At 46.1% G+C, this 27,140-nt stretch overlaps 1 protein-coding gene across 3 annotated transcripts in view; it reads left to right on the forward strand.

Annotated features, from left to right (window-relative positions):
• Nucleotides 1–27,140, forward strand: part of LOC118378578 (ERC protein 2-like) — a 613,000-nt gene that overhangs the window by 420,199 nt on the left and 165,661 nt on the right. For all 3 annotated transcript variants that reach the window (XM_052481811.1, XM_052481812.1, XM_052481813.1), the window contains one exon: nt 22,654–22,801. In XM_052481811.1, coding sequence (XP_052337771.1) covers nt 22,654–22,801 — 148 coding nt within the window. The remainder of the gene's footprint in view (nt 1–22,653; nt 22,802–27,140) is intronic.

Here is a 27,140-nt window from a genome sequence, read left to right on the forward strand (position 1 = left end):
CTTCCTTCCTTCCTTCCTTCCTTCCCTCCTTCCTTCCCTCCTTCCTTCCCTCCTTCCTCTTTCCTCTTCTGTCTTTCGTTCATTGCAGTTACCCCTTTCTCTCCACTTTCTTCCTTTTACTCTTTTTCAGCCCCCGATCTCTCCCTTATGTCTTTCTCTCCCATTTTCTCCCATTTGGGGGTTTGGGGGTGGGGTTGCTGTACTATGACTTTGACTTAACCCCAGACGCCCCAGCGAGTTGTGTGATTGGTCATGCTGTCTTACAGCTGCCCTGTGACATCATCAGCCTGTGACAGGAGACCCGCCTCTAAGACATCTTCATCGTGCTCCTTTTCTCCTGCCTCTGTCTCTCCTTCTGTCCTCTCACCTCCTCTCCACCCATGTCCTCTCCCTTCTACGCTTCCCCCTGCTCATTCATTCATCCCTCTTCTTCCTCTCTCTCCCTCGTCTCTTGATCATGCACTTTAGCCATCCATCTCTCTTCTTCTGTTCCTACCATCTCAATCTGTCCAGGCAGAGCCATGAAGCCATGAAGGCTCAATTGGAATCACATGTTGTAATAAAGGGAGAATTTCACCCCTTATAAATAAGATGTCAGTCCAGGGTGTGCTACTGAGTGTGTGTGTGTGTGTATGCGTGCTTGTGTGTGCGTGTGTCTGTGTGCATACAATTTTGTATATTAGCAAGTTAGTGTGTGTACGTACTGTAGTTATGCTCTCTGTATACTAGTCTATTGTTGATTGGGATTATCTATTACATCTCAAAGAATGCTGGAGACGATGACATCAAAAGCAGGAAAATAACATATTGCTCTAACCTTTCTTTTACCTGTTTAGTTCATCCAGCTACAATTTGATGAATCATCATTTGATTTTCTCACGAAAATTCCTAGTTGTCACTTCTTCAATCTGACATGAGATAAAAACAAAATTATGTTATGTTTGTCCAGACGTAGCCAAGACAAAGTGAACTAGACAGCGAGAGAGACGGAGGGAGAGAGAGAGACGGAGGGAGAGAGAGAGACCGAGGGAGAGAGAGAGACGGAGGGAGAGAGAGAGACGGAGGGAGAGAGAGAGAGGAGGGAGAGAGAGAGAGACAGAGGGAGAGAGAGAGACGGAGGGGAGAGAGAGAGACGGAGGGAGAGAGAGAGACGGAGGGAGAGAGAGAGACCGAGGGGAGAGAGAGAGACGGAGGGAGAGAGAGAGAGACGGAGGGAGAGAGAGAGAGACGGAGGGAGAGAGAGAGACGGAGGGAGAGAGAGAGAGACGGAGAGAGAGACGGAGGGAGAGAGAGAGAGAGACGGAGGGAGAGAGAGAGACGGAGGGAGAGAGAGTGACGGAGGGAGAGAGAGAGAGACGGAAGGAGAGAGAGAGACAGAGGGAGAGAGAGAGACGGAAGGAGAGAGAGAGACAGAGAGAGAGAGACGGAGGGAGAGAGAGAGACAGAGGGAGAGAGAGAGAGACGGAGGGAGAGAGAGAGATGGAGGGAGAGAGAGAGACAGAGGGAGAGAGAGAGACGGAGGGAGAGAGAGAGACGGAGGGACAGAGAGAGACGGAGGGAGAGAGAGAGAGACAGAAGGAGGGAGAGAGAGAGAGAGACTGAGGGAGAGAGAGAGACAGAGGGAGAGAGAGAGACGGAGGGAGAGAGAGAGAGAGGGAGGGAGAGAGAGAGAGGGAGGGAGAGAGAGAGAGAGAGAGGGGAGAGAGAGAGAGATGGAGGGAGAGAGAGAGACGGAGGGAGAGAGAGAGAGACGGAGGGAGAGAGAGACGGAGGGAGAGAGAGAGACGGAGGGAGAGAGAGAGACTGAGGGAGAGAGAGAGAGACTGAGGGAGAGAGAGAGAGACGGAGGGAGAGAGAGAGACGGAGGGAGAGAGAGAGAGAGACGGAGGGAGAGAGAGAGAGAGACACGGAGGGAGAGAGAGAGAGACGGGGGGAGAGAGAGAGAGATGGAGGGAGAGAGAGAGACGGAGGGAGAGAGAGAGAGACGGAGGGAGAGAGAGAGAGACAGAAGGAGAGAGAGAGACGGAGGGAGAGAGAGAGACGGAGGGGAGAGAGAGAGAGACAGAGGGAGAGAGAGAGACGGAGGGAGAGAGAGAGACGGAGGGAGAGAGAGAGAGACGGAGGGAGAGAGAGATAATAGAAAGAGTGGAGGTTTAGCCTGATGACGAATGCTGAATAAAACCTAGTCAGTAGATTGGAGCATTTGTCATTAGAATTGCAGTGTGTGTGTGTGTGTGTGTGTGTGTGTGTGTGTGTGTGTGTGTGTGTGTGTGTGTGTGTGTGTGTGTGTGTGTGTGTGTGTGTGTGTGTGTGTGTGTGTGTGTGTGTGTGTGTGTGTGTGTGTGTGTGTGTGTGTGTGTGTGTGTGTGTGTGTGTGTGTGTGTGTGTGTGTGTGTGTGTGTGTGTGTGTGTGTGTGTGTGTCATCTGATAGATGAAGCAGCCTCTATTCTGGTAGATTTATGTAGCCCTGTAAAGCCGCTCTCTGTCCAAGACCAATGGCCACTCAAATTAGCCATGATTAAACACTTCTGTGTGGCTCAGTTAATAACACTGATCAGAGCTGAAACACCGCCCTGCCTTACATCCAGGATGTGGGATAGTTTTATAGCCTGGATAATCAAAATAATTCTCCTTTTTATGGTTTTAGGAAGACATCTCTCAACACTGCAGGAGCCCTCCAATACCACTCAGTAAGCACACACACAGGGGGGCCCACAGGGGCAAGCCAGTCGCTTGAATCCACTGTGTTAATTAAGCAACTGGATGCGGTTTGGGTATCAGTGAAGCATGGAGGCCATTTTGAACGGCGGCTATTCCAGGGGGTAATGTAACTCAGGCTGGATTTGGCCCATATTGGTCTTCCATTAATCCTGTGAGAGAAGCTTTACCTGTGACAGTGGACTGTTTTCATTCAGGTGGAGAGGGTTGTGGCGGCCATCTTACAATGGGAAGAGAATATTTTTCATTTGGATGTGGAGGAGGACATTACAATAACATATATTCAATCATGTATCCATTATTTTATGGATTATAACACGTGAATGAAGGTAGATTCTCTATTTAAGCAATAATTACTCATTTAGCAGATGCTCTTATGCAGAGTGAATACATTTTCATACTTTTTTTTCATACAATAAGGCCTGAGGGGGGTGCAACGCAGAGTGCCTGCATGCAGCCCTTAGCCGTGGTATATTGGCCATACAGTATACCACAAACCTCAGAGGTGCCTTATTGGTATTATAAACTGGTTACCAATGTCAATAGAAGAGTAAAAATAATAGTTTCGTCATACCAATGGTATACGATCTGATATACCACGGCTTTCAGCCAATCAGCATTCACCACCCAGTTTATAATTGTAGTTAATATCTGAAAAGGAAAGGAATATCTATAGCTTCATTAAGGGGTGAGTTTTACAGAGAGGTGAAAGGGTTAAGTTTTACAGAGGTATGAGGAGGTGAGTTTTACAGAGGTATGAGGAGGTGAGTTTTACAGAGGTATGAGGAGGTGAGTTTTACAGAGGTATGAGGAGGTGAGTTTTACAGAGGTATGAGGAGGTGAGTTTTACAGAGGTATGAGGAGATGAGTTTTACAGAGGTATGAGGAGGTGAGTTTTACATACAGATAAGGGGGTGAGTTTTACAGAGGTATGAGGAGGTGAGTTTTACAGAGGTATGAGGAGGTGAGTTTTACATACAGATAAGGGGGTGAGTTTTACAGATGTATGAGGAGGTGAGTTTTACATACAGGTAAGGGGGTGAGTTTTACAGAGGTATGAGGAGGTGAGTTTTACAGAGGTATGAGGAGGTGAGTTTTACATACAGATAAGGGGGTGAGTTTTACAGATGTATGAGGAGGTGAGTTTTACAGAGGTATGAGGAGGTGAGTTTTACATACAGATAAGGGGGTGAGTTTTACAGATGTATGAGGAGGTGAGTTTTACAGAGGTATGAGGAGGTGAGTTTTACAGAGGTATGAGGAGATGAGTTTTACAGAGGTATGAGGAGGTGAGTATTACATACAGATAAGGGGGTGAGTTTTACAGAGAGATGAAAGGGTTAAGATTTACAGAGGTATGAGGAGGTGAGTTTTACATACAGATAAGGGGGTGAGTTTTACAGAGGTATGAGGAGGTGAGTTTTACATACAGATAAGGGGGTGAGTTTTACAGATGTATGAGGAGGTGAGTTTTACAGAGGTATGAGGAGGTGAGTTTTACATACAGATAAGGGGGTGAGTTTTACAGATGTATGAGGAGGTGAGTTTTACAGAGGTATGAGGAGGTGAGTTTTACATACAGATAAGGGGGTGAGTTTTACAGAGGTATGAGGAGGTGAGTTTTACAGAGGTATGAGGAGGTGAGTTTTACATACAGATAAGGGGGTGAGTTTTACAGAGGTATGAGGAGGTGAGTTTTACATACAGATAAGGGGGTGAGTTTTACAGAGGTATGAGGAGGTGAGTTTTACATACAGATAAGGGGGTGAGTTTTACAGATGTATGAGGAGGTGAGTTTTACATACAGATAAGGGGGTGAGTTTTACAGAGGTATGAGGAGGTGAGTTTTACATACAGATAAGGGGGTGAGTTTTACAGAGGTATGAGGAGGTGAGTTTTACAGAGGTATGAGGAGGTGAGTTTTACATACAGATAAGGGGGTGAGTTTTACAGATGTATGAGGAGGTGAGTTTTACAGAGGTATGAGGAGGTGAGTTTTACATACAGATAAGGGGGTGAGTTTTACAGATGTATGAGGAGGTGAGTTTTACAGAGGTATGAGGAGGTGAGTTTTACATACAGATAAGGGGGTGAGTTTTACAGATGTATGAGGAGGTGAGTTTTACAGAGGTATGAGGAGGTGAGTTTTACATACAGATAAGGGGGTGAGTTTTACAGAGGTATGAGGAGGTGAGTTTTACAGAGGTATGAGGAGGTGAGTTTTACATACAGATAAGGGGGTGAGTTTTACAGAGGTATGAGGAGGTGAGTTTTACATACAGATAAGGGGGTGAGTTTTACAGAGGTATGAGGAGGTGAGTTTTACAGAGGTATGAGGAGGTGAGTTTTACATACAGATAAGGGGGTGAGTTTTACAGAGGTATGAGGAGGTGAGTTTTACATACAGATAGGGGGTGAGTTTTACAGAGGTATGAGGAGGTGAGTTTTACATACAGATAAGGGGGTGAGTTTTACAGAGGTGTTTTTAATTGAACCTTTATTTAACTGGGCAAGTCAGTTAAGAACTAATTCTTGTTTACAATGACGGCCAAACCCTTAACTCGGACAACGCTGGGCCAATTGTGTGCCGCCCTATGGGACAATCACGGCCGGTTGTGATACAGCCTGGATTTGAACCAGGGTGTCTGTAGTGACGCACCAAACAATGAGATGCAGTGCCTTAGACAGCTGCTCCACTCGGGAGCCCTCGGGAGGTGTGAGTTAGTGAGCTTTACAAGGGGGTGAGTTTTACAGAGAGGTGAGTTAGTTTTACAGAGGGGTGAGTTAGTTTTACAGCAGGGTTGCGGGGATTGGTGAGTTTTACTGGGGGGAAGGGGGTCAGTTTTACAGAGAGGTAAGTTAGTTTTACAGCAGGGTTGCGGGGATTGGTGAGTTTTACTGGGGGGAAGGGGGTGAGTTTTACAGAAAGGTGAGTTCGTTTTACAGAGGGGTGAGTTAGTTTTACAGCAAGGTGAGGGGGTGAGTTTTACAGAGGGGTGAGTTAGTAAGGGGGTGGGTTAGTTTTACGTTGGGGTAAGGGGGTGGGTTAGTTTTACATTGGGGTAAGGGGGTGGGTTAGTTTTACATTGGGGTAAGGGGGTGGGTTAGTTTTACATTGGGGTAAGGGGGTGGGTTAGTTTTACATTGGGGTAAGGGGGTGGGTTAGTTTTACATTGGGGTAAGGGGGTGGGTTAATTTTACATTGGGGTAAGGGGGTGGGTTAGTTTTACATTGGGGTAAGGGGGTGGGTTAGTTTTACATTGGGGTAAGGGGGTGGGTTAGTTTTACGTTGGGGTAAGGGGTGGTTTAGTTTTACATTGGGGTAAGGGGGTGGGTTAGTTTTACAGAGGGGTGAATTTTAGGGAGTCTTTATTTGAGTGTCAAGCTGAAGATGGATTTGTGTTTGGGCTCTCCAGATGGTCCTGCAGATAAGATAAACCTCCCCTTTCTCACACACACACACACACACACACACACACACACACACACACACACACACACACACACACACACACACACACACACACACACACACACACACACACACACACACACACACACACACACACACACACACACACACACACACATGCAAACGTACACACCCCTACCCTCTGCTTTTCGAAGGAATGGCACAACTGACCTGTCCAAATATTTTTTTAAATGCTTCCTTCCTTGTAGCATGTTTCCTATTCCTTGATATTTACTCATGGGACCTTTCCTTGCTTTGTTCCCAGTTATTTGGGGAAACATAATAGAGGAAAGCTATACGAACCTTATCAACGTAAATAAGAAACCTATCCAGTCGTTAGCCATACGGGCTCATAAAGGAAAGGAAACCAGGAGAGTAGACAAGGAAAGGAATCGGGACTTGGCCCTCACTCTTGTGTGTGGGTTGGTGAGAAGATTTTAAAATGGCCGACGTGTTCGGCTGTTAATCTGTGGTGTGTTTATTACCATTAACGCATGGTGCTGCATTCCATACCCTTATACGCCCAGGGACAGAAAAAACACAAGTCACTAGTCAACTCTATTTAGCCTACGATAAAGTAATGTACACAGTATTCCTGTGTTCAACTGCTGTTGGGCTAGCAACCTACATCTGAGGAAGCAACCTACATCTGAGGAAGCAACCTACATCTGTGGTAGCAACCTACATCTGTGGTAGCAACCTACATCTGTGGTAGCAACCTACATCTGAGGAAGCAACCTACATCTGTGGTAGCAACCTATATCTGAGGAAGCAACCTACATCTGAGGAAGCAACCTACATCTGTGGTAGCAACCTATATCTGAGGAAGCAACCTACATCTGAGGAAGCAACCTACATCTGTGGTAGCAACCTGCATCTGAGGTAGCAACCTACATCTGTGGTAGCAACCTACATCTGAGGAAGCAACCTACATCTGAGGTAGCAACCTACATCTGAGGTAGCAACCTACATCTGAGGTAGCAACCTACATCTGAGGAAGCAACCTACATCTGAGGAAGCAACCTACATCTGTGGTAGCAACCTACATCTGAGGAAGCAACCTACATCTGAGGAAGCAACCTACATCTGAGGAAGCAACCTACATATGTGGTAGCAACCTACACCTGAGGAAGCAACCTACATCTGTGGTAGCAACCTACATCTGAGGAAGCAATCTACATCTGAGGTAGCAACCTACATCTGTGGTAGCAACCTACATCTGTGGTAGCAACCTACATCTGAGGAAGCAGCCTACATATGTGGTAGCAACCTACATCTGAGGTAGCAACCTACATCTGAGGTAGCAACCTACATCTGTGGTAGCAACCTACATCTGAGGAAGCAACCTACATCTGAGGTAGCAACCTACATCTGTGGTAGTAACCTACATCTGAGGAAGCAACCTACATCTGAGGTAGCAACCTACATCTGAGGTAGCAACCTACACCTGAGGAAGCAACCTACATCTGTGGTAGCAACCTACATCTGAGGAAGCAACCTACATCTGAGGAAGCAACCTACATCTGTGGTAGCAACCTACATCTGAGGAAGCAACCTACATCTGTGGTAGCAACCTATATCTGAGGAAGCAACCTACATCTGAGGAAGCAACCTACATCTGAGGTAGCAACCTACATCTGAGGAAGCAACCTACATCTGAGGTAGCAACCTACATCTGAGGAAGCAACCTACATCTGTGGTAGCAACCTACATCTGAGGAAGCAACCTACATCTGAGGAAGCAACCTACATCTGAGGAAGCAACCGACATCTGTGGTAGCAACCTACACCTGAGGAAGCAACCTACATCTGTGGTAGCAACCTACATCTGAGGAAGCAACCTACATCTGAGGAAGCAACCTACATCTGTGGTAGCAACCTACATCTGTGGTAGCAACCTGCATCTGAGGAAGCAACCTACATCTGAGGTAGCAACCTACATCTGTGGTAGCAACCTGCATCTGAGGAAGCAATCTGCATCTGAGGTAGCAACCTACATCTGAGGTAGCAACCTACATCTGAGGTAGCAACCTACATCTGAGGAAGCAACCTACATCTGAGGTAGCAACCTACGGCTGTGGTAACAACCTACATCTGAGGTAGCAACCTACATCTTAGGTAGCAACCTGCATCTGAGGAAGCAACCTGCATCTGAGGTAGCAACCTACATCTGAGGTAGCAACCTACATCTGTGGTAGCAACCTACATCTGTGGTTGCAACCTACATCTGAGGAAGCAGCCTACATCTGTGGTAGCAACCTACATCTGAGGTAGCAACCTACATCTGAGGTAGCAACCTACATCTGTGGTAGCAACCTACATCTGAGGAAGCAACCTACATCTGAGGTAGCAACCTACATCTGTGGTAGCAACCTACATCTGAGGAAGCAACCTACATCTGAGGTAGCAACCTACATCTGAGGTAGCAACCTACACCTGAGGAAGCAACCTACATCTGAGGTAGCAACCTACATCTGAGGTAGCAACCTACATCTGAGGAAGCAACCTACATCTGAGGAAGCAACCTACATCTGTGGTAGCAACCTACATCTGAGGAAGCAACCTGCATCTGAGGTAGCAACCTACATCTGTGGTAGCAACCTGCATCTGAGGAAGCAACCTACATCTGAGGTAGCAACCTACATCTGTGGTAGCAACCTGCATCTGAGAAAGCAACCTACATCTGTGGTAGCAACCTACATCTGAGGTAGCAACCTACATCTGAGGTAGCAACCTACATCTGTGGTAGCAACCTACATCTGAGGAAGCAACCTACATCTGAGGTAGCAACCTACATCTGTGGTAGCAACCTACATCTGAGGAAGCAACCTACATCTGAGATAGCAACCTACATCTGAGGTAGCAACCTACATCTGAGGTAGCAACCTACATCTGAGGAAGCAACCTACATCTGAGGAAGCAACCTACATCTGAGGTAGCAACCTACATCTGAGGAAGCAACCTACATCTGAGGAAGCAACCTACATCTGAGGAAGCAACCTACATCTGAGGAAGCAACCTACATCTGAGGAAGCAACCTACATCTGAGGTAGCAACCTACATCTGAGGTAGCAACCTACATCTGAGGAAGCAACCTACATCTGAGGAAGCAACCTACATCTGAGGTAGCAACCTACATCTGAGGAAGCAACCTACATCTGAGGTAGCAACCTACATCTGAGGAAGCAACCTACATCTGAGGAAGCAACCTACATCTGTGGTAGCAACCTACATCTGAGGTAGCAACCTACATCTGAGGAAGCAACCTACATCTGAGGTAGCAACCTACATCTGAGGTAGCAACCTACATCTGAGGAAGCAACCTACATCTGAGGAAGCAACCTACATCTGTGGTAGCAACCTACATCTGAGGAAGCAACCTGCATCTGAGGTAGCAACCTACATCTGTGGTAGCAACCTGCATCTGAGGAAGCAACCTACATCTGTGGTAGCAACCTACATCTGAGGTAGCAACCTACATCTGAGGTAGCAACCTACATCTGTGGTAGCAACCTACATCTGAGGAAGCAACCTACATCTGAGGTAGCAACTTACATCTGTGGTAGCAACCTACATCTGAGGAAGCAACCTACATCTGAGATAGCAACCTACATCTGAGGTAGCAACCTACATCTGAGGTAGCAACCTACATCTGAGGAAGCAACCTACATCTGAGGAAGCAACCTACATCTGAGGTAGCAACCTACATCTGAGGAAGCAACCTACATCTGAGGAAGCAACCTACATCTGAGGAAGCAACCTACATCTGTGGTAGCAATCTACATCTGTGGTAGCAACCTGCATCTGAGGTAGCAACCTACATCTGTGGTAGCAACCTACATCTGAGGAAGCAACCTGCATCTGAGGTAGCAACGTACATCTGTGGTAGCAACCTGCATCTGAGGAAGCAACCTACATCTGAGGTAGCAACCTACATCTGTGGTAGCAACCTGCATCTGAGAAAGCAACCTACATCTGAGGTAGCAACCTACATCTGAGGTAGCAACCTACATCTGAGGAAGCAACCTACATCTGAGGAAGCAACCTACATCTGAGGAAGCAACCTACATCTGAGGTAGCAACCTACATCTGAGGAAGCAACCTACATCTGAGGAAGCAACCTACATCTGAGGTAGCAACATACATCTGAGGAAGCAACCTACATCTGAGGAAGCAACCTACATCTGAGGAAGCAACCTACATCTGAGGTAGCAACCTACATCTAAGGAAGCAACCTACATCTGAGGAAGCAACCTACATCTGAGGAAGCAACCTACATCTGAGGAAGCAACCTACATCTGAGGAAGCAACCTACATCTGAGGTAGCAACCTACATCTGAGGAAGCAACCTACATCTGAGGAAGCAACCTACATCTGAGGAAGCAACCTACATCTGAGGTAGCAACCTACATCTGAGGAAGCAACCTACATCTGAGGAAGCAACCTACATCTGAGGAAGCAACCTACATCTGAGGTAGCAACCTACATCTGAGGAAGCAACCTACATCTGAGGTAGCAACCTACATCTGAGGAAGCAACCTACATCTGAGGAAGCAACCTACATCTGAGGAAGCAACCTACATCTGAGGTAGCAACCTACATCTGAGGAAGCAACCTACATCTGAGGAAGCAACCTACATCTGTGGTAGCAACCTACATCTGAGGTAGCAACCTACATCTGAGGTAGCAACCTGCATCTGAGGAAGCAACCTACATCTGAGGTAGCAACCTACATCTGAGGTAGCAACCTACATCTGAGGTAGCAACCTACATCGGTGGTAGCAACCTATATCTAAGGAAGCAACCTACATCTGTGGTAGCAACCTACATCTGAGGTAGCAACCTACATCTGTGGTAGCAACCTACATCTGAGGAAGCAACCTACATCTGAGATAACAACCTACATATGAGGAAGCAACCTACATCTGAGGAAGCAACCTACATCTGTGGTAGCAACCTACATCTGAGGAAGCAACCTACATCTGAGGAAGCAACCTACATCTGAGGAAGCAACCTACATCTGAGGAAGCAACCTACATCAGTGGTAGCAACCTACATCTGTGGTAGCAACCTGCATCTGAGGTAGCAACCTACATCTGTGGTAGCAACCTGCATCTGAGGAAGCAACCTACATCTGAGGTAGCAACCTACATCTGTGGTAGCAACCTGCATCTGAGGAAGCAACCTGCATCTGAGGTAGCAACCTACATCTGAGGTAGCAACCTACATCTGTGGTAGCAACCTGCATCTGAGGAAGCAACCTGCATCTGAGGTAGCAACCTACATCTGAGGAAGCAACCTACATCTGAGGTAGCAACCTACGGCTGTGGTAACAACCTACATCTGAGGTAGCAACCTACATCTGAGGTAGCAACCTGCATCTGAGGTAGCAACCTACATCTGAGGTAGCAACCTACATCTGAGGTAGCAACCTACATCTGTGGTAGCAACCTACATCTGAGGAAGCAACCTACATCTGAGGTAGCAACCTACATCTGAGGTAGCAACCTACATCTGTGGTAACAACCTATATCTGTGGTAGCAACCTACGGCTGTGGTCGCAACATACGGCTGTGGTAGCAACCTATATCTGTTGAAGTCAGAAGTTTACACACACTTAGGTTGGAGTCATTAAAACTTGTTTTTTCAACTACTCCACAAATGTATTCTTAACAAACTATAGTTTTGGCAAGTCAGTTAGGACATCTACTTTGTGCATGACACAAGTAATTTATCCAGCAATTGTTTACAGACAGATTATTTAACTTATAAATCACTGTATCACAATTGCAGTGGGTCAGAAGTTTACATACACTAAATTGACTGTGCCTTTAAACAGCTTGGAAGATTCCAGAAAATGATGTCATGGCATTAGAAACTTCTGATAGGCTAATTGACATAATTTGAGTCAATTGGAGGTGTACCTGTGGATGTATTTCAAGTCCTACCTTTGCTTGACATCATATTGAAATCAAAATAAATCAGCCAGAAATCAACCTCCACAAGTCTGGTTCATCCTTGGGAGCCATTTCCAAACTTCTGAAGGTTACCACGTTCATCTGTACAAACAATAGTACGCAATTATAAACACCATGGGACCACGCAGCCACCATACTGATCAGGATGAAGATGTGTTCTGTCTCCTAGAGATGAACATACTTTGGTATGAAAAGTGCAAATCAATCAACCAGAACAACAGCAAAGAACTTTGTAAAGATGCTGGAGGAAACAAGTACAAAAGTATCTAAAGCCACATTAAAATGAGTCCTATATCGACATAATCTGAAAGGCCGCTCAGCAAGGAAGAAGCCACGGCTCTAAAACCACCATAAAAAAGAGCCAGACTACGGTTTGCAACTGCACATGGGGACAAAGATTGTACTTTTTTGGAGAAATGTCCTCTGGTCTGATGAAACCAAAATAGAACTGTTTGGCCATAATGACCATCGTTATATTTGGAGGAAAAGGTGGGACAATCAATCAAATGTATATATAAATCCCTTCTTACAGCAGCTGATGTCACAAAGTGCCATACAGAAACCCTGCCTAAAACCCCAAACAGCAAGCAATGCAGGTGGAGAAGCACGGTGGCTAGGAATAACTCCCTAGGAAGGCCAAAACCTAGGAAGAAACCTAGAGAGGAACCAGGCTATGAGGGGTGGCCAGTCCTCTTCTGGCTGTGCCGGGTGGAGATTATAACAGAACATGGCCAAGATGTTCAAATGTTCACAGATGACCAGCAGGGTCAAATAATAATAATCACAGTGGTTGTAGAGGATGCAACAGGTCAGCACCTCCGGAGTAAATGTCAGTTGGCTTTTCATAACCGATCATTCAGAGTATCTCTACCGCTCCTGCTGTCTCTAGAGAGTTGAAAACAGCATATCTGGGACAGGTAGCACGCCCAGTGAGCAGGTCAGGGTTCCATAGCCGCAGGCAGAACAGTTGAAACTGGAGCAGCAGCACGGCCAGGTGGACAGGGGACAACAAGGAGTCATCAGGCCAGGTAGTCCTGAGGCATGGTCCTAGGGCTCAGGTCCTCCGAGAGAAAGAGAGAGAACAACACCATTCCAACCGTGAAGCAAGGGGGTGGCAGCATCATGTTGTGAGGGTGTTTTGCTTCAGAAGGGACTGTTGCACTTCACAAGATAGCTGTCATCATGAGGTAGGAAAATTATGTGGATATATTGAAGCAACATCAGTCAGGAAGTTAAAGCTTGATCGCAAATGGGTCTTCCAAATGAACAATGACCCCAAGCATACTTCCAAAGTTGTGGAAAAATGGCTTAAGGACAACAAAGTCAAGGTATTGGAGTGGCCATCACAAAGCCCTGACCTCAATCCTATAGAACATTTTTGGGCAGAACTGAACAATTGTGTGCGAGCAAGGAGGCCTACAAACCTGACTCAATTACACCAGCTCTGTCAGGAGGAATGGGCCAAAATTCACCCAACTGATTGTGGGAAGCTTGTGGAAGGCTACACGAAATGTTTGACCGAAGATAAACAATTTAAAGGCAATGCTACCAAATACTACTTGAGTGACTGTAAACTTCTGACCCACTGGGAATGTGATGAAAGAAATAAAAGCTGAAATAAATCATTCTCTCTACTAATATTCTGACATTTCACATTCTTAAAATAAAGTGGTGATCATAACTGAATTTTACTAGGATTAAATGTCAGGAATTGTGAAAAACTGAGTTTAAATGTATTTGGCTAAGGTGAATTTAAACTTCCGACTTCAACTGTACGTCTGTTCTAGCAACCTACATCTGTGGTAACAACCTACAACTGTTGTAGGAACCTACGGCTGTGGTTACGATCTGTGGTAGCATGACAATTAAATTCAAAGGTTAGCTATAAAGCAAACAGACCTCGTCACCAGGCTAGGTCTGTTAGAGATACTTGGTTATAATAGATAGTTTATGCTCTTATTGTGAAGGCTGTTGCTCCTCCTGTTAAAATAGATGGTTAATTAGGCTCTTATTGTGAAGGCTGTTGTTCCCCCTGTTAAAGTAGATGGTTCGTTTAGGCTGTTATTGTGAATGCTGTTGCTCCTGTTCAAATATATGGTTTGTTTAGGCTCTTATTGTGAAGGCTGTTGCTGTTACTTTACATCTATAATATTTACATTGTTTCCAATTCTTTTACAGCTTTTACATCGTTGTCATTTTACAACTCTACTTTTTATACCAGGATATCATCAAATTATTGTGGCTATAACTTTGATTTATAGAACTGACAAACTATTCTATTATGTGGGTTCTGGACTAGTGTCTGTTCTATGCAGCGTATTTCTAGCTGCATAATTCTGAGTATTCCTCCATGTAATGAATGTGCTAAAGGTTAAAGGTTACAGAGTGCTCTCTCCCCGACAGGTACCTCTACACTTGCTCTAATGCAGGCACCCTGTGTGTATGTGTGTGTGTTCCCTCTGTAGCGAGCGTTAAAAGGAATAACAGGAGAGGTGTGTGGAGACGAGGGGTGTCACCCTGGACCAGCACAGTGATTAATGGTGTGATTAAGGGCTCAGATCCACACACACACACACACACACACACACACACACACACACACACACACACACACACACACACACACACACACACACACACACACACGCACACACACACAGACAAACACACACACACACACACACACACACACACACACACACACACACACACACACACACACACACAGACAAACACACACACACTCACACACACACACACACACACACACACACACACACACACACACACACACACACACACACACACAGACCCTATTAATCGCCCTGAATAAGGGGATTCCAGAGCCAGCGTTCAGATAATTGGACTGAAAACACAGAATGTGGATTTCCAGGGCTAGACGACTTTATTCTTAGATAGTGTTTATTTTCAGAATGGAGATATTTCTACAGGGATTTAAATCATGGAATAAAAACACAGGCTTCCACTCCAAAGTAGGACGTTTTTTAAATGAGTCTGTTGAATACCACCCATCCACCACCCTGCCTCCTCCGTAGCTCCCCCCACAACCTTTACCTTACTGCAAACATGTAACACACTCTTCATTTCATCCCCTTTTTAACCGTCTGGAGTTAGGGTGCGTTGTGTTTATTCTACTAAAAGTACCAGCCCAGTCTACACGCTAACAGTATACCGCTACACTGGACCACGGAAAGCATGAGCACTGCAATGTCTGTCTGCCACCATGGAGAAGAGATGAACTGTTCATTTACTATTGAGGACAGGAGAGGACAGGAGAGGAGAGCTACTAACTTGACATATAATCTAGTTAGTATTGAGTGAATGAATACATGTCAATACGAATATTATGCGCACAACTCAACACAACAATGATTCAGCCCACTCTCTCTGGTCAGAATGTATTAATACGGAGGCTTTCCATGACTCAGTCTCCATTACCCCATCTCCTCTACAATGACTCTGTCTCCATTACCCCCTCTCCTCTACAATGACTCAGTCTCCATTACCCCATCTCCTCTACAATGACGCTGTCTCCATTACCCCATCTCCTCTACAATGACTCTGTCTCCATTACCCCATCTCGTCTACAATGACTCTGTCTCCATTACCCCATCTCCTCTACAATGACTCTGTCTCCATTACCCCATCTCCTCTACAATGACTCTGTCTCCTTTACCCCATCTCCTCTACAATGACTCTGTCTCCTTTACCCCATCTCCTCTACAATGACTCAGTCTCCTTTACCCCATCTCCTCTACAATGACTCTGTCTCCATTACCCCATCTCATCTACAATGACTCTGTCTCCATCACCCCATCTCATCTGCAATGACTCTGTCTCCATTACCCCATCTCCTCTACAATGACTCTGTCTCCTTTACCCCATCTCCTCTACAATGACTCTGTCTCCATTACCCCATCTCCTCTACAATGACTCTGTCTCCTTTACCCCATCTCCTCTACAATGACTCAGTCTCCATTACCCCATCTCCTCTACAATGACTCTGTCTCCTTTACCCCTCTCATCTACAATGACTATGTCTCCTTTACCCCATCTCCTCTACAATGACTCTGTCTCCATTACCCCATCTCCTCTACAATGACTCTGTCTCCTTTACCCCCTCTCCTCTACAATGACTCTGTCTCCTTTACCCCATCTCCTCTACAATGACTCTGTCTCCATTACCCCATCTCATCTACAATGACTCTGTCTCCATCACCCCATCTCATCTACAATGACTCTGTCTCCATTACCCCATCTCCTCTACAATGACTCTGTCTCCTTTACCCCATCTCCTCTACAATGACTCTGTCTCCATTACCCCATCTCCTCTACAATGACTCTGTCTCCTTTACCCCATCTCCTCTACAATGACTCTGTCTCCATTACCCCATCTCCTCTACAATGACTCTGTCTCCATTACCCCATCTCCTCTACAATGACTCTGTCTCCATTACCCCATCTCCTCTACAATGACTCTGTCTCCATTACCCCATCTCCTCTACAATGACTCTGTCTCCATTACCCCATCTCCTCTACAATGACTCTGTCTCCTTTACCCCATCTCCTCTACAATGACTCTGTCTCCTTTACCCCATCTCCTCTACAATGACTCAGTCTCCTTTACCCCATCTCCTCTACAATGACTCTGTCTCCATTACCCCATCTCATCTACAATGACTCTGTCTCCATCACCCCATCTCATCTACAATGACTCTGTCTCCATTACCCCATCTCCTCTACAATGACTCTGTCTCCTTTACCCCATCTCCTCTACAATGACTCTGTCTCCATTACCCCATCTCCTCTACAATGACTCTGTCTCCATTACCCCATCTCCTCTACAATGACTCTGTCTCCTTTACCCCTCTCATCTACAATGACTATGTCTCCTTTACCCCATCTCCTCTACAATGACTCTGTCTCCATTACCCCATCTCCTCTACAATGACTCTGTCTCCTTTACCCCCTCTCCTCTACAATGACTCTGTCTCCTTTACCCCATCTCCTCTACAATGACTCTGTCTCCATTACCCCATCTCCTCTACAATGACTCTGTCTCCTTTACCCCATCTCCTCTACAATGACTCTGTCTCCTTTACCCCATCTCCTCTACAATGACTCTGTCTCCTTTACCCCATCTCCTCTACATCGACTCTGTCTCCATTACCCCATCTCATCTACAATGACTCTGTCTCCATCACCCCATCTCATCTACAATGACTCTGTCTCCATTACCCCATCTCCTCTACAATGACTCTGTCTCCTTTACCCCATCTCCTCTACAATGACTCTGTCTCCTTTACCCCATCTCCTCTACAATGACTCTGTCTCCTTTACCCCATCTCCTCTACAATGACTCTGTCTCCATTACCCCATCTCCTCTACAATGACTCTGTCTCCTTTACCCCATCTCCTCTACAATGACTCTGTCTCCATTACCCCATCTCCTCTACAATGACTCTGTCTCCTTTACCCCATCTCCTCTACAATGACTCTGTCTCCTTTACCCCATCTCCTCTACAATGACTCTGTCTCCTTTACCCCATCTCCTCTACAATGACTCTGTCTCCTTTACCCCATCTCCTCTACAATGTCTCTCTCCTTTACCCCATCTCCTCTACAATGACTCAGTCTTCATTACCCCATCTCCTCTACAATGACTCTGTCTCCTTTACCCCCTCTCCTCTACAATGACTCTGTCTCCTTTACCCCATCTCCTCTACAATGACTCTGTCTCCATTACCCCATCTCCTCTACAATGACTCTGTCTCCTTTACCCCATCTCCTCTACAATGACTCTGTCTCCTTTACCCCATCTCCTCTACAATGACTCTGTCTCCTTTACCCCATCTCCTCTACAATGACTCTGTCTCCATTACCCCATCTCCTCTACAATGACTCTGTCTCCTTTACCCCATCTCCTCTACAATGACTCTGTCTCCATTACCCCATCTCCTCTACAATGACTCTGTCTCCTTTACCCCATCTCCTCTACAATGACTCTGTCTCCATTACCCCATCTCCTCTACAATGACTCTGTCTCCTTTACCCCATCTCCTCTACAATGACTCTGTCTCCATTACCCCATCTCCTCTACAATGACTCTGTCTCCTTTACCCCCTCTCATCTACAATGACTATGTCTCCTTTACCCCATCTCCTCTACAATGACTCTGTCTCCATTACCCCATCTCCTCTACAATGACTCTGTCTCCTTTACCCCCTCTCCTCTACAATGACTCTGTCTCCTTTACCCCATCTCCTCTACAATGACTCTGTCTCCATTACCCCATCTCCTCTACAATGACTCTGTCTCCTTTACCCCATCTCCTCTACAATGACTCTGTCTCCTTTACCCCATCTCCTCTACAATGACTCTGTCTCCTTTACCCCATCTCCTCTACAATGACTCTGTCTCCATTACCCCATCTCATCTACAATGACTCTGTCTCCATCACCCCATCTCATCTACAATGACTCTGTCTCCATTACCCCATCTCCTCTACAATGACTCTGTCTCCTTTACCCCATCTCCTCTACAATGACTCTGTCTCCATTACCCCATCTCCTCTACAATGACTCTGTCTCCTTTACCCCATCTCCTCTACAATGACTCTGTCTCCTTTACCCCATCTCCTCTACAATGACTCTGTCTCCTTTACCCCATCTCCTCTACAATGACTCTGTCTCCATTACCCCATCTCCTCTACAATGACTCTGTCTCCTTTACCCCATCTCCTCTACAATGTCTCTCTCCTTTACCCCATCTCCTCTACAATGACTCAGTCTTCATTACCCCATCTCATCTACAATGACTCTGTCTCCTTTACCCCATCTCCTCTACAATGTCTCTCTCCTTTACCCCATCTCCTCTACAATGACTCTGTCTCCATTACCCCATCTCATCTACAATGACTCTGTCTCCATCACCCCATCTCATCTACAATGACTCTGTCTCCATTACCCCATCTCCTCTACAATGACTCTGTCTCCTTTACCCCATCTCCTCTACAATGACTCAGTCTCCATTACCCCATCTCCTCTACAATGACTCAGTTTCCATTACCCCCTCTCATCTACAATGATTCTGTCTCCTTTACCCCATCTCCTCTACAATGACTCTGTCTCCTTTACCCCATCTCCTCTACAATGACTCTGTCTCCATTACCCCATCTCCTCTACAATGACTCTGTCTCCTTTACCCCCTCTCCTCTACAATGACTCTGTCTCCTTTACCCCATCTCCTCTACAATGACTCTGTCTCCTTTACCCCTTCTCCTCTACAATGACTCTGTCTCCATTACCCCATCTCCTCTACAATGACTCAGTCTTCATTACCCCATTTCCTCTACAATGACTCTGTCTCCTTTACCCCATCTCCTCTACAATGACTCAGTCTCCATTACCCCCTCACCTCTACAATGACTCAGTTTCCATTACTCCCTCTCCTCTACAATAACTGTATTACCTCACACTCCCCAAACTGTATTACCTCACACTCCCCCTACTGTATTACCTCACACTCCCCCTACTGTATTACCTCACACTCCCCCTACTGTATTACCTCACACTCCCCCTACTGTATTACCTCACACTCCCCCTACTGTATTACCCCACACTCCCCCTACTGTATTACCTCACACTCCCCCTACTGTATTACCTCACACTCCCCCTACTGTATTACCTCACACTCCCCCTACTGTATTACCTCACACTCCCCCTACTGTATTACCTCACACTCCCCCTACTGTATTACCTCACACTCCCCCTACTGTATTACCTCACACTCCCCCTACTGTATTACCTCACACTCCCCTACTGTATTACCTCACACTCCCACTACTGTATTACCTCACACTCTCCCAACTGTAATTACCCACACTCCCCCTACTGTATTACATCACACTCCCCTACTGTATTACCTCACACTCCCCTACTGTATTACCTCACACTCCCCCTACTGTATTACCTCACACTCCCCCTACTGTATTACCTCACACTCCCCCTACTGTATTACCTCACACTCCCCTACTGTATTACCCCACACTCCCCCTACTGTATTACCTCACCCTCCCCCTACTGTATTACCTCACACTCCCCCTACTGTATTACCTCACACTCCCCCTACTGTATTACCTCACACTCCCCCTACTGTATTACCTCACACTCCCCCTACTGTATTACCTTACACTCCCCCCTACCGTATTACCTCACACTCCCCTACTGTATTACCTCACACTCCCCTACTGTATTACCTCACACTCCCCTACTGTATTACCTCACACTCCCTACTGTATTACCTCACACTCCCCCTACTGTATTAGCCCACACTCCCCTACTGTATTACCCCACACTCCCCTACTGTATTACCCAACATTCCCCTACTGTATTACCTCACACTCCCCTACTGTATTACCTCACACTCCCCTACTGTATTACCTCACACTCCCCCTACTGTATTACCCCACACTCCCCCTACTGTATTACCTCACACTCCCCCTACTGTATTACCCCACACTCCCCCTACTGTATTACCTCACACTCCCCCTACTGTATTACCTTACACTCCCCCTACTGTATTACCTCACACACCCCTACTGTATTACCCCACACTCCCCCTACTGTATTACCTCACACTCCCCCTACTGTATTACCTCACACTCCCCTACTGTATTACCTCACACTCCCCTACTGTATTACCCCACACTCCCCCTACTGTATTACCTCACACTCCCCTACTGTATTACCCCACACTCCCCCTACTGTATTACCCCACACTCCCCCTACTGTATTACCTCACACCCCCCCTACTGTATTACCCCACACTCCCCCTACTGTATTACCTCACACTCCCCCTACTGTATTACCCCACACTCCCCCTACTGTATTACCTCACACTCCCCCTACTGTATTACCTCACACTCCCCTTACTGTATTACCCCACACTCCCCCTACTGTATTACCCCACACTCCCCCTACTGTATTACCCCACACTCCCCTTACTGTATTACCTCACATTCCCCCTACTGTATTACCCCACACTCCCCCTACTGTATTACCTCACACTCCCCTACTGTATTACCCCACACTCCCCTACTGTATTACCCCACACTCCCCCTACTGTATTACCCCACACTCCCCCTACTGTATTACCCCACACTCCCCCTACTGTATTACCCCACACTCCCCCTACTGTATTACCTCACACTCCCCCTACTGTATTACCTCACACTCCCCCTACTGTATTACCTCACACTCCCCCTACTGTATTACCTCACACTCCCCCTACTGTATTACCTCACACTCCCCCTACTGTATTACCCCACACTCCCCCTACTGTATTACCCCACACTCCCCCTACTGTATTACCTCACACTCCCCCTACTGTATTACCTCACACTCCCCTTACCGTATTACGCTGCACATCCCCATTAACTCACCCTTCTTCCTGCCTGGACAATAACAATAGAGATAAAACAAGATATACACAAAGCAATTGTTTTACTTCATAACTGTCAGCTAGCTATATATCTTAATATAGATGTACATTTTTCGTGGGTAGCCAGCTAACAATTATTTGTGGCTATCTGGCTAGTTAACAGTAGTAGCTAGCCAGTTAGCCCTATTGACTTATTATGGGCTTGCGATCTACGGTACGAAATATTGTCATCAGGCAACATATGAGATGTGAATAGAAAACATTTCATTCCGAAGTCGGAGTGTATTTTCTCTCCATTCAGCTTAAATAATGGCCGCCATTGATTTCAAAAATGTTTTCGTGATTTTTTACGCGCTTGCGTCATATTTCTTTGCGTACTATCCGTTGAAGTTTGCATCGATGCATGCTTCAACATATGTACAAACGGAGTACGCATTTGAGAAGTGCCCTCCGTGCTCCATTTTGATTTGGAATCATACTCCTACCCTCTCGTGCTCCAATTTGCTTGGTTTGAGCACGGTAGTATGCTCTGAGCAGGGTAGTATGCTCTGAGCACGGTAGTATGCCCAGAGCACGGTAGTATGCTCTGAGCAGGGTAGTATGCTCTGAGCACGGTAGTATGCTCTGAGCAGGGTAGTATGCTCTGAGCAGGGTAGTATGCTCTGAGCAGGGTAGTGTGCTCTGAGCAGGGTAGTATGCCCAGAGCACGGTAGTATGCTCTGAGCAGGGTAGTATGCTCTGAGCACGGTAGTATGCTCTGAGCAGGGTAGTATGCTCTGAGCAGGGTAGTATGCTCTGAGCAGGGTAGTGTGCTCTGAGCAGGGTAGTATGCTCTGAGCAGGGTAGTATGCTCTGAGCAGAGTAGTATGCTCTGGGCAGGGTAGTGTGCTCTGAGCAGGGTAGTATGCTCTGAGCTGGGTAGTGTGCTCTGAGCACGGTCTGCATTTTGAGAAACAACCAATGTCTTCCTAACCATCTTCCTCTCTCTCTGTCCCTGTCATCCCCCTCTCCCTCCTCTCCCAGGCAGCAGGCTCTTCTAGCTGCGATCAGTGAGAAGGATGCTAACATAGCCCTACTGGAACTGTCCTCCTCTAAACGTAAGAAATCACAGGATGAGGTGATGTCACTGAAGAGAGAAAAGGACAGGCTCATGCACCAGCTCAAACAACAGGTACAGGCGATGACTTTACCGTCCACCACACACACACACACACACCCCCACACACCCACACACCCACACACACACCCCTACACACACACACACACACACACACACACACACACACACACACACACACACACACACACACACACACACACACACACACACACACACACACACACACACACACACACCCCTACACACACACACACCTACACACACACACACACACACACACACCCCTACACCCCTACACACACACACACACACACACACACACACACACACACACACACACACACACACACACACACACACACACACACACACACTCTCTCTGGGTCTGAGAGGTGAGCCTGACACTCCTGTCCTCTGGGTGATTGATGGAGGTTATTAGAACCAACTCAGACCACCTTACTGCATCCTAAAATGAACCCTTCTGCCAGTAAATACCAGTGAACACACACACACACACACACACACAGAGCAACACACACACGCAGAGCAACACACACAGAGCAACACACACAGGCCAACACGCACACACACACACACGCAGAGCAACACACACACACACACACACACACACACACACACACACACACACACACACACACACACACACACACACACACACACACAGAGCAACACACACGCACGCACACACACACACACACACACACACACACACACACACACACACACACACACACACATAAACACACACACACACACACACACACACAGAGCAACAATCCTATACCTCTGTGCTTTACTGTAATATATGACCTCTGGGAGATAAATTAAGGTATGTGGGTCATTACGACCATGTCAGTACCTCTGCTACCCTGGATGCTAACGCTAACGAGCTAACAACAGGACACAGACACACTACCCACTGAGTCAAAGAGGCTTCTGGGAAATGTTCCGGTTTAAAAAGTCAACAGATGTGTGTGTGTGTGTGTGTGCTCGTAAACAGTAAACAGTTCCTGGGGGGTGCGGCCCGTCAGAGGAATTTCAGGGAAGGCCCATTATCTGTTTATCGCCTAGGATGCGTCATGTTTTCCCGTTCGGTAACTCATGGTTACGAGTCCACCTGGCGATGTGACACAGTCATTTTGACATATACACACAAGACTACACATACATTGGGTGATTGGGAGAGTAAACAACACACTGGCTGGCTGTTATGGAATAGTGAACCAAATATAATTGGTAAAACTTCAGAAATGTGTTCAGAAACTTCAGAAATGTGTCCAAATATATTACTATCCTCCGTCTTGACAATTAGAACACATTTAAAGGAAAATTGTCCCATTAAATGAGGCACTTTACATGTTATATGTGAAATGTGTTGTTAAGCATTTTTCAAGAACGTCGACTCACTCACACATAAACCGTTCTCCCTCTTTTGACCCATTGACACACTTATCAGAGTCTCCTTCCTCAGCCCCTGAAGCTGACCAGGAAGCTGACCAGGAAATGCCAGGGAATTATGGGAGTCGGAGTCTCAAAGGGGAACATGATCCGGGGACAGCATATAGATTTACAGATAGTGGTGACTTGTCTGGCTTCCCTTGTGTGTGCTGAAGTTAGGCTTTGAAGGGTTGCGTCTCTGCCACACACACGCGCACACACACCTCGACAGGCTGGTTTCTCCAACTGAGGAGAGGGATAAATGTGTCTGGGAATGGGAATTATTTCCCAATGATGGATAGTCATTGGTCAGATACTCTTTGAAGCCTTAGAAAGATGGATTTGTAATTCTTAAATATGTGCCAATGCTCACACACACACACACACACACACACACACACACACACACACACACACACACACACACACACACACACACACACACACACACACACACACACACACACACACACACACACACACACACACACACACACACACACACATTGCCCTGCTGGGAAGATGGATTAGAATTCTCCAAGGTGTGTCAATGCTATGACAACCTGGCTGCACAGAGCATAGTCACTTTCACACACTGGAATGATTTCATAATGATGCCTTGGTTACACATACACATGCTCACAGCCCCACACACACAGCCACACATGCATGCTGGGATAAACATTGTTGCTGGCCTAACTTACAGCTCCGTACACTACCTAATATGGCTACAATTAGATCAGCTGGAAATCCCAATATGGCTATAATTAGATCAGGTGACTTCACAGAACGTTGAAGTATCTTTATTTCACTATACCATATCCCACTTATTTTCCAGAGCTACATTTAGACTCTTCTTGTACATCTGAAATGATTATAGTAAGTGTTAGCAAAAGGACAATAGTTCCACCTTGCCCTCTGATAGGTTGGGTTGAGCTTGTGGGGAAGAGGCTAGGGTCAATTAGGAATAAGGCCTGTTTCCTCGCCATAACGAAGGTATCAACTCACCTCCGTTCCGGCCCCGTCTCACCTGAAGAACATAAACTACTCCATAAAGGACTACTGTTCTCCGTCACATGTCACTCCACAGACTTCCTGTAGTTCCTGCACTTCCTGTAGTCAGATCTGTTTCAGCAAATAGTTCAATATAACAGGCAGGAGTAAACAATTGTTTTAATTCGTTTTGTATTGGGTGTATCTACCTACGGCCAGTGCCTTCGGAAACTATTCCAACCCCTTGACTTTTTCCACATTTTGTTATGTTTCAGCCGTATTCTAAAATTGATTAAATAAATAAAAATCATCCTCAGGAATCTACACACAATACCACAATACCACAATACAATACCCCATAATGACAAAGCGAAACAGGTTTTTAGAGACTCGAAATTGAGCTCAGGTGCATCCTGTTTCCATTGTTCTCCTTGAGATGTTTCTACAACTTGATTGGAGTCCACCTGTGGTAAATTCTAGTGAATGGATATGATTTGGAATGGCACACACCTGTCTACATAAGGTTCCACAGTTGACAGGATTATGTCGAGGCACAGATCTGGGGAAGGATACAAAAACATGTCTGCAGCATTGAAGGTCCCCAAGAACACAGTGGCCTCCATCATTCCTAAATGGAAGATGTTTGGAACCACCTACTCTTCCTTGGCCTCCCAGCCAAACTGAGCAATCGGGGGAGAAGGGCCTTGGTCAGGGAGGTGACCAAGAACCCGATGGTCACTCTTACAGATCTCCAGAGTTCCTCTGTGGAGATGGGAGACAACCATCTCTGCACCATCCACCAATCAGGCCTTTATGGTAGGGTGGCCAGACTGAAGCCACTTCTCAGTAAAAGGCACATGACAGCCCGATTGGAGTTTGCCAAAAGCCACCTAAAGACTCTAAAACCATGAGAAACAAGATTATCTGGTCTGATGAAATGTTGATTTAACTCTTTGGCCTGAATGCCAAGCGTCACTTGGGGAAACCTGGCACCATCCCATGTGGTGAAGCATGGAGGTGGCAGCATCATGTCTGGAGGAAACCTGGCACCATCCCATGTGGTGAAGCGTGGAGGTGGCAGCATCATGTCTGGAGGAAACCTGGCACCATCCCATGTGGTGAAGCATGGAGGTGGCATCATCATGTCTGGAGGAAACCTGGCACCATCCCATGTGGTGAAGCATGGAGGTGGCAGCATCATGTGTGGAGGAAACCTGGCACCATCCCATGTGGTGAAGCATGGTGTTGGCAGCATCATGCTGTGGGGATGTTTTTTTATCAGCAGAGACTGGGAGACTAGTCAGGATAGAGGGAAAGATGAACGGAGCAAAATACGTAGAGATCCTGTATGAAAACCTGCTTCAGAGTGCTCAGGACCTCAGACTGGGGAGAATGTACAGTGAGGGAAAAAAGTATTTGATCCCCTGCTGATTTTGTACGTTTGCCCACTAAACAAAGAAATGATCAGTCTATAATTTTAATGGAAGGTTTATTTGAACAGTGAGAGACAGAATAACAAAAAAAATCCAGAAAAACACATGTCAAAAATGTTATAAATTGATTTGCATTTTAATGAGGGAAACTGATGAGTTTGAGTCACTTCGAAATGTCCTTGTTTTTGAAAGAAAATCAAATTTTTTGTCCATTAAAATAATGTCAAATTGATCAGAAATACAGTGTTGACATTGTTAATGTTGTAAATGACTATTGTAGCTGGAACTGCATCTTTTAATGGAATACCTACATAGGTGTACAGAGGCCCATTATCAGCAACCATCACTCCTGTGTTCCAATAGCAGGTTGTGTTAGCTAATCCAAGTTTATCATTTTAAAAGGCAAATTGATCATTAGAAAACCCTTTTGCAATTATGTTAGCACGGCTGAAACTGTTGTTCTGATTAAAGAAGCAATAAAACTGCCCTGTCCTTTCCTGTCCTTA

The sequence above is a fragment of the Oncorhynchus keta genome, chromosome 27, assembly GCF_023373465.1.
Source record: "Oncorhynchus keta strain PuntledgeMale-10-30-2019 chromosome 27, Oket_V2, whole genome shotgun sequence".
In the NCBI taxonomy this organism is placed as follows: Eukaryota; Metazoa; Chordata; class Actinopteri; order Salmoniformes; family Salmonidae; genus Oncorhynchus; species Oncorhynchus keta.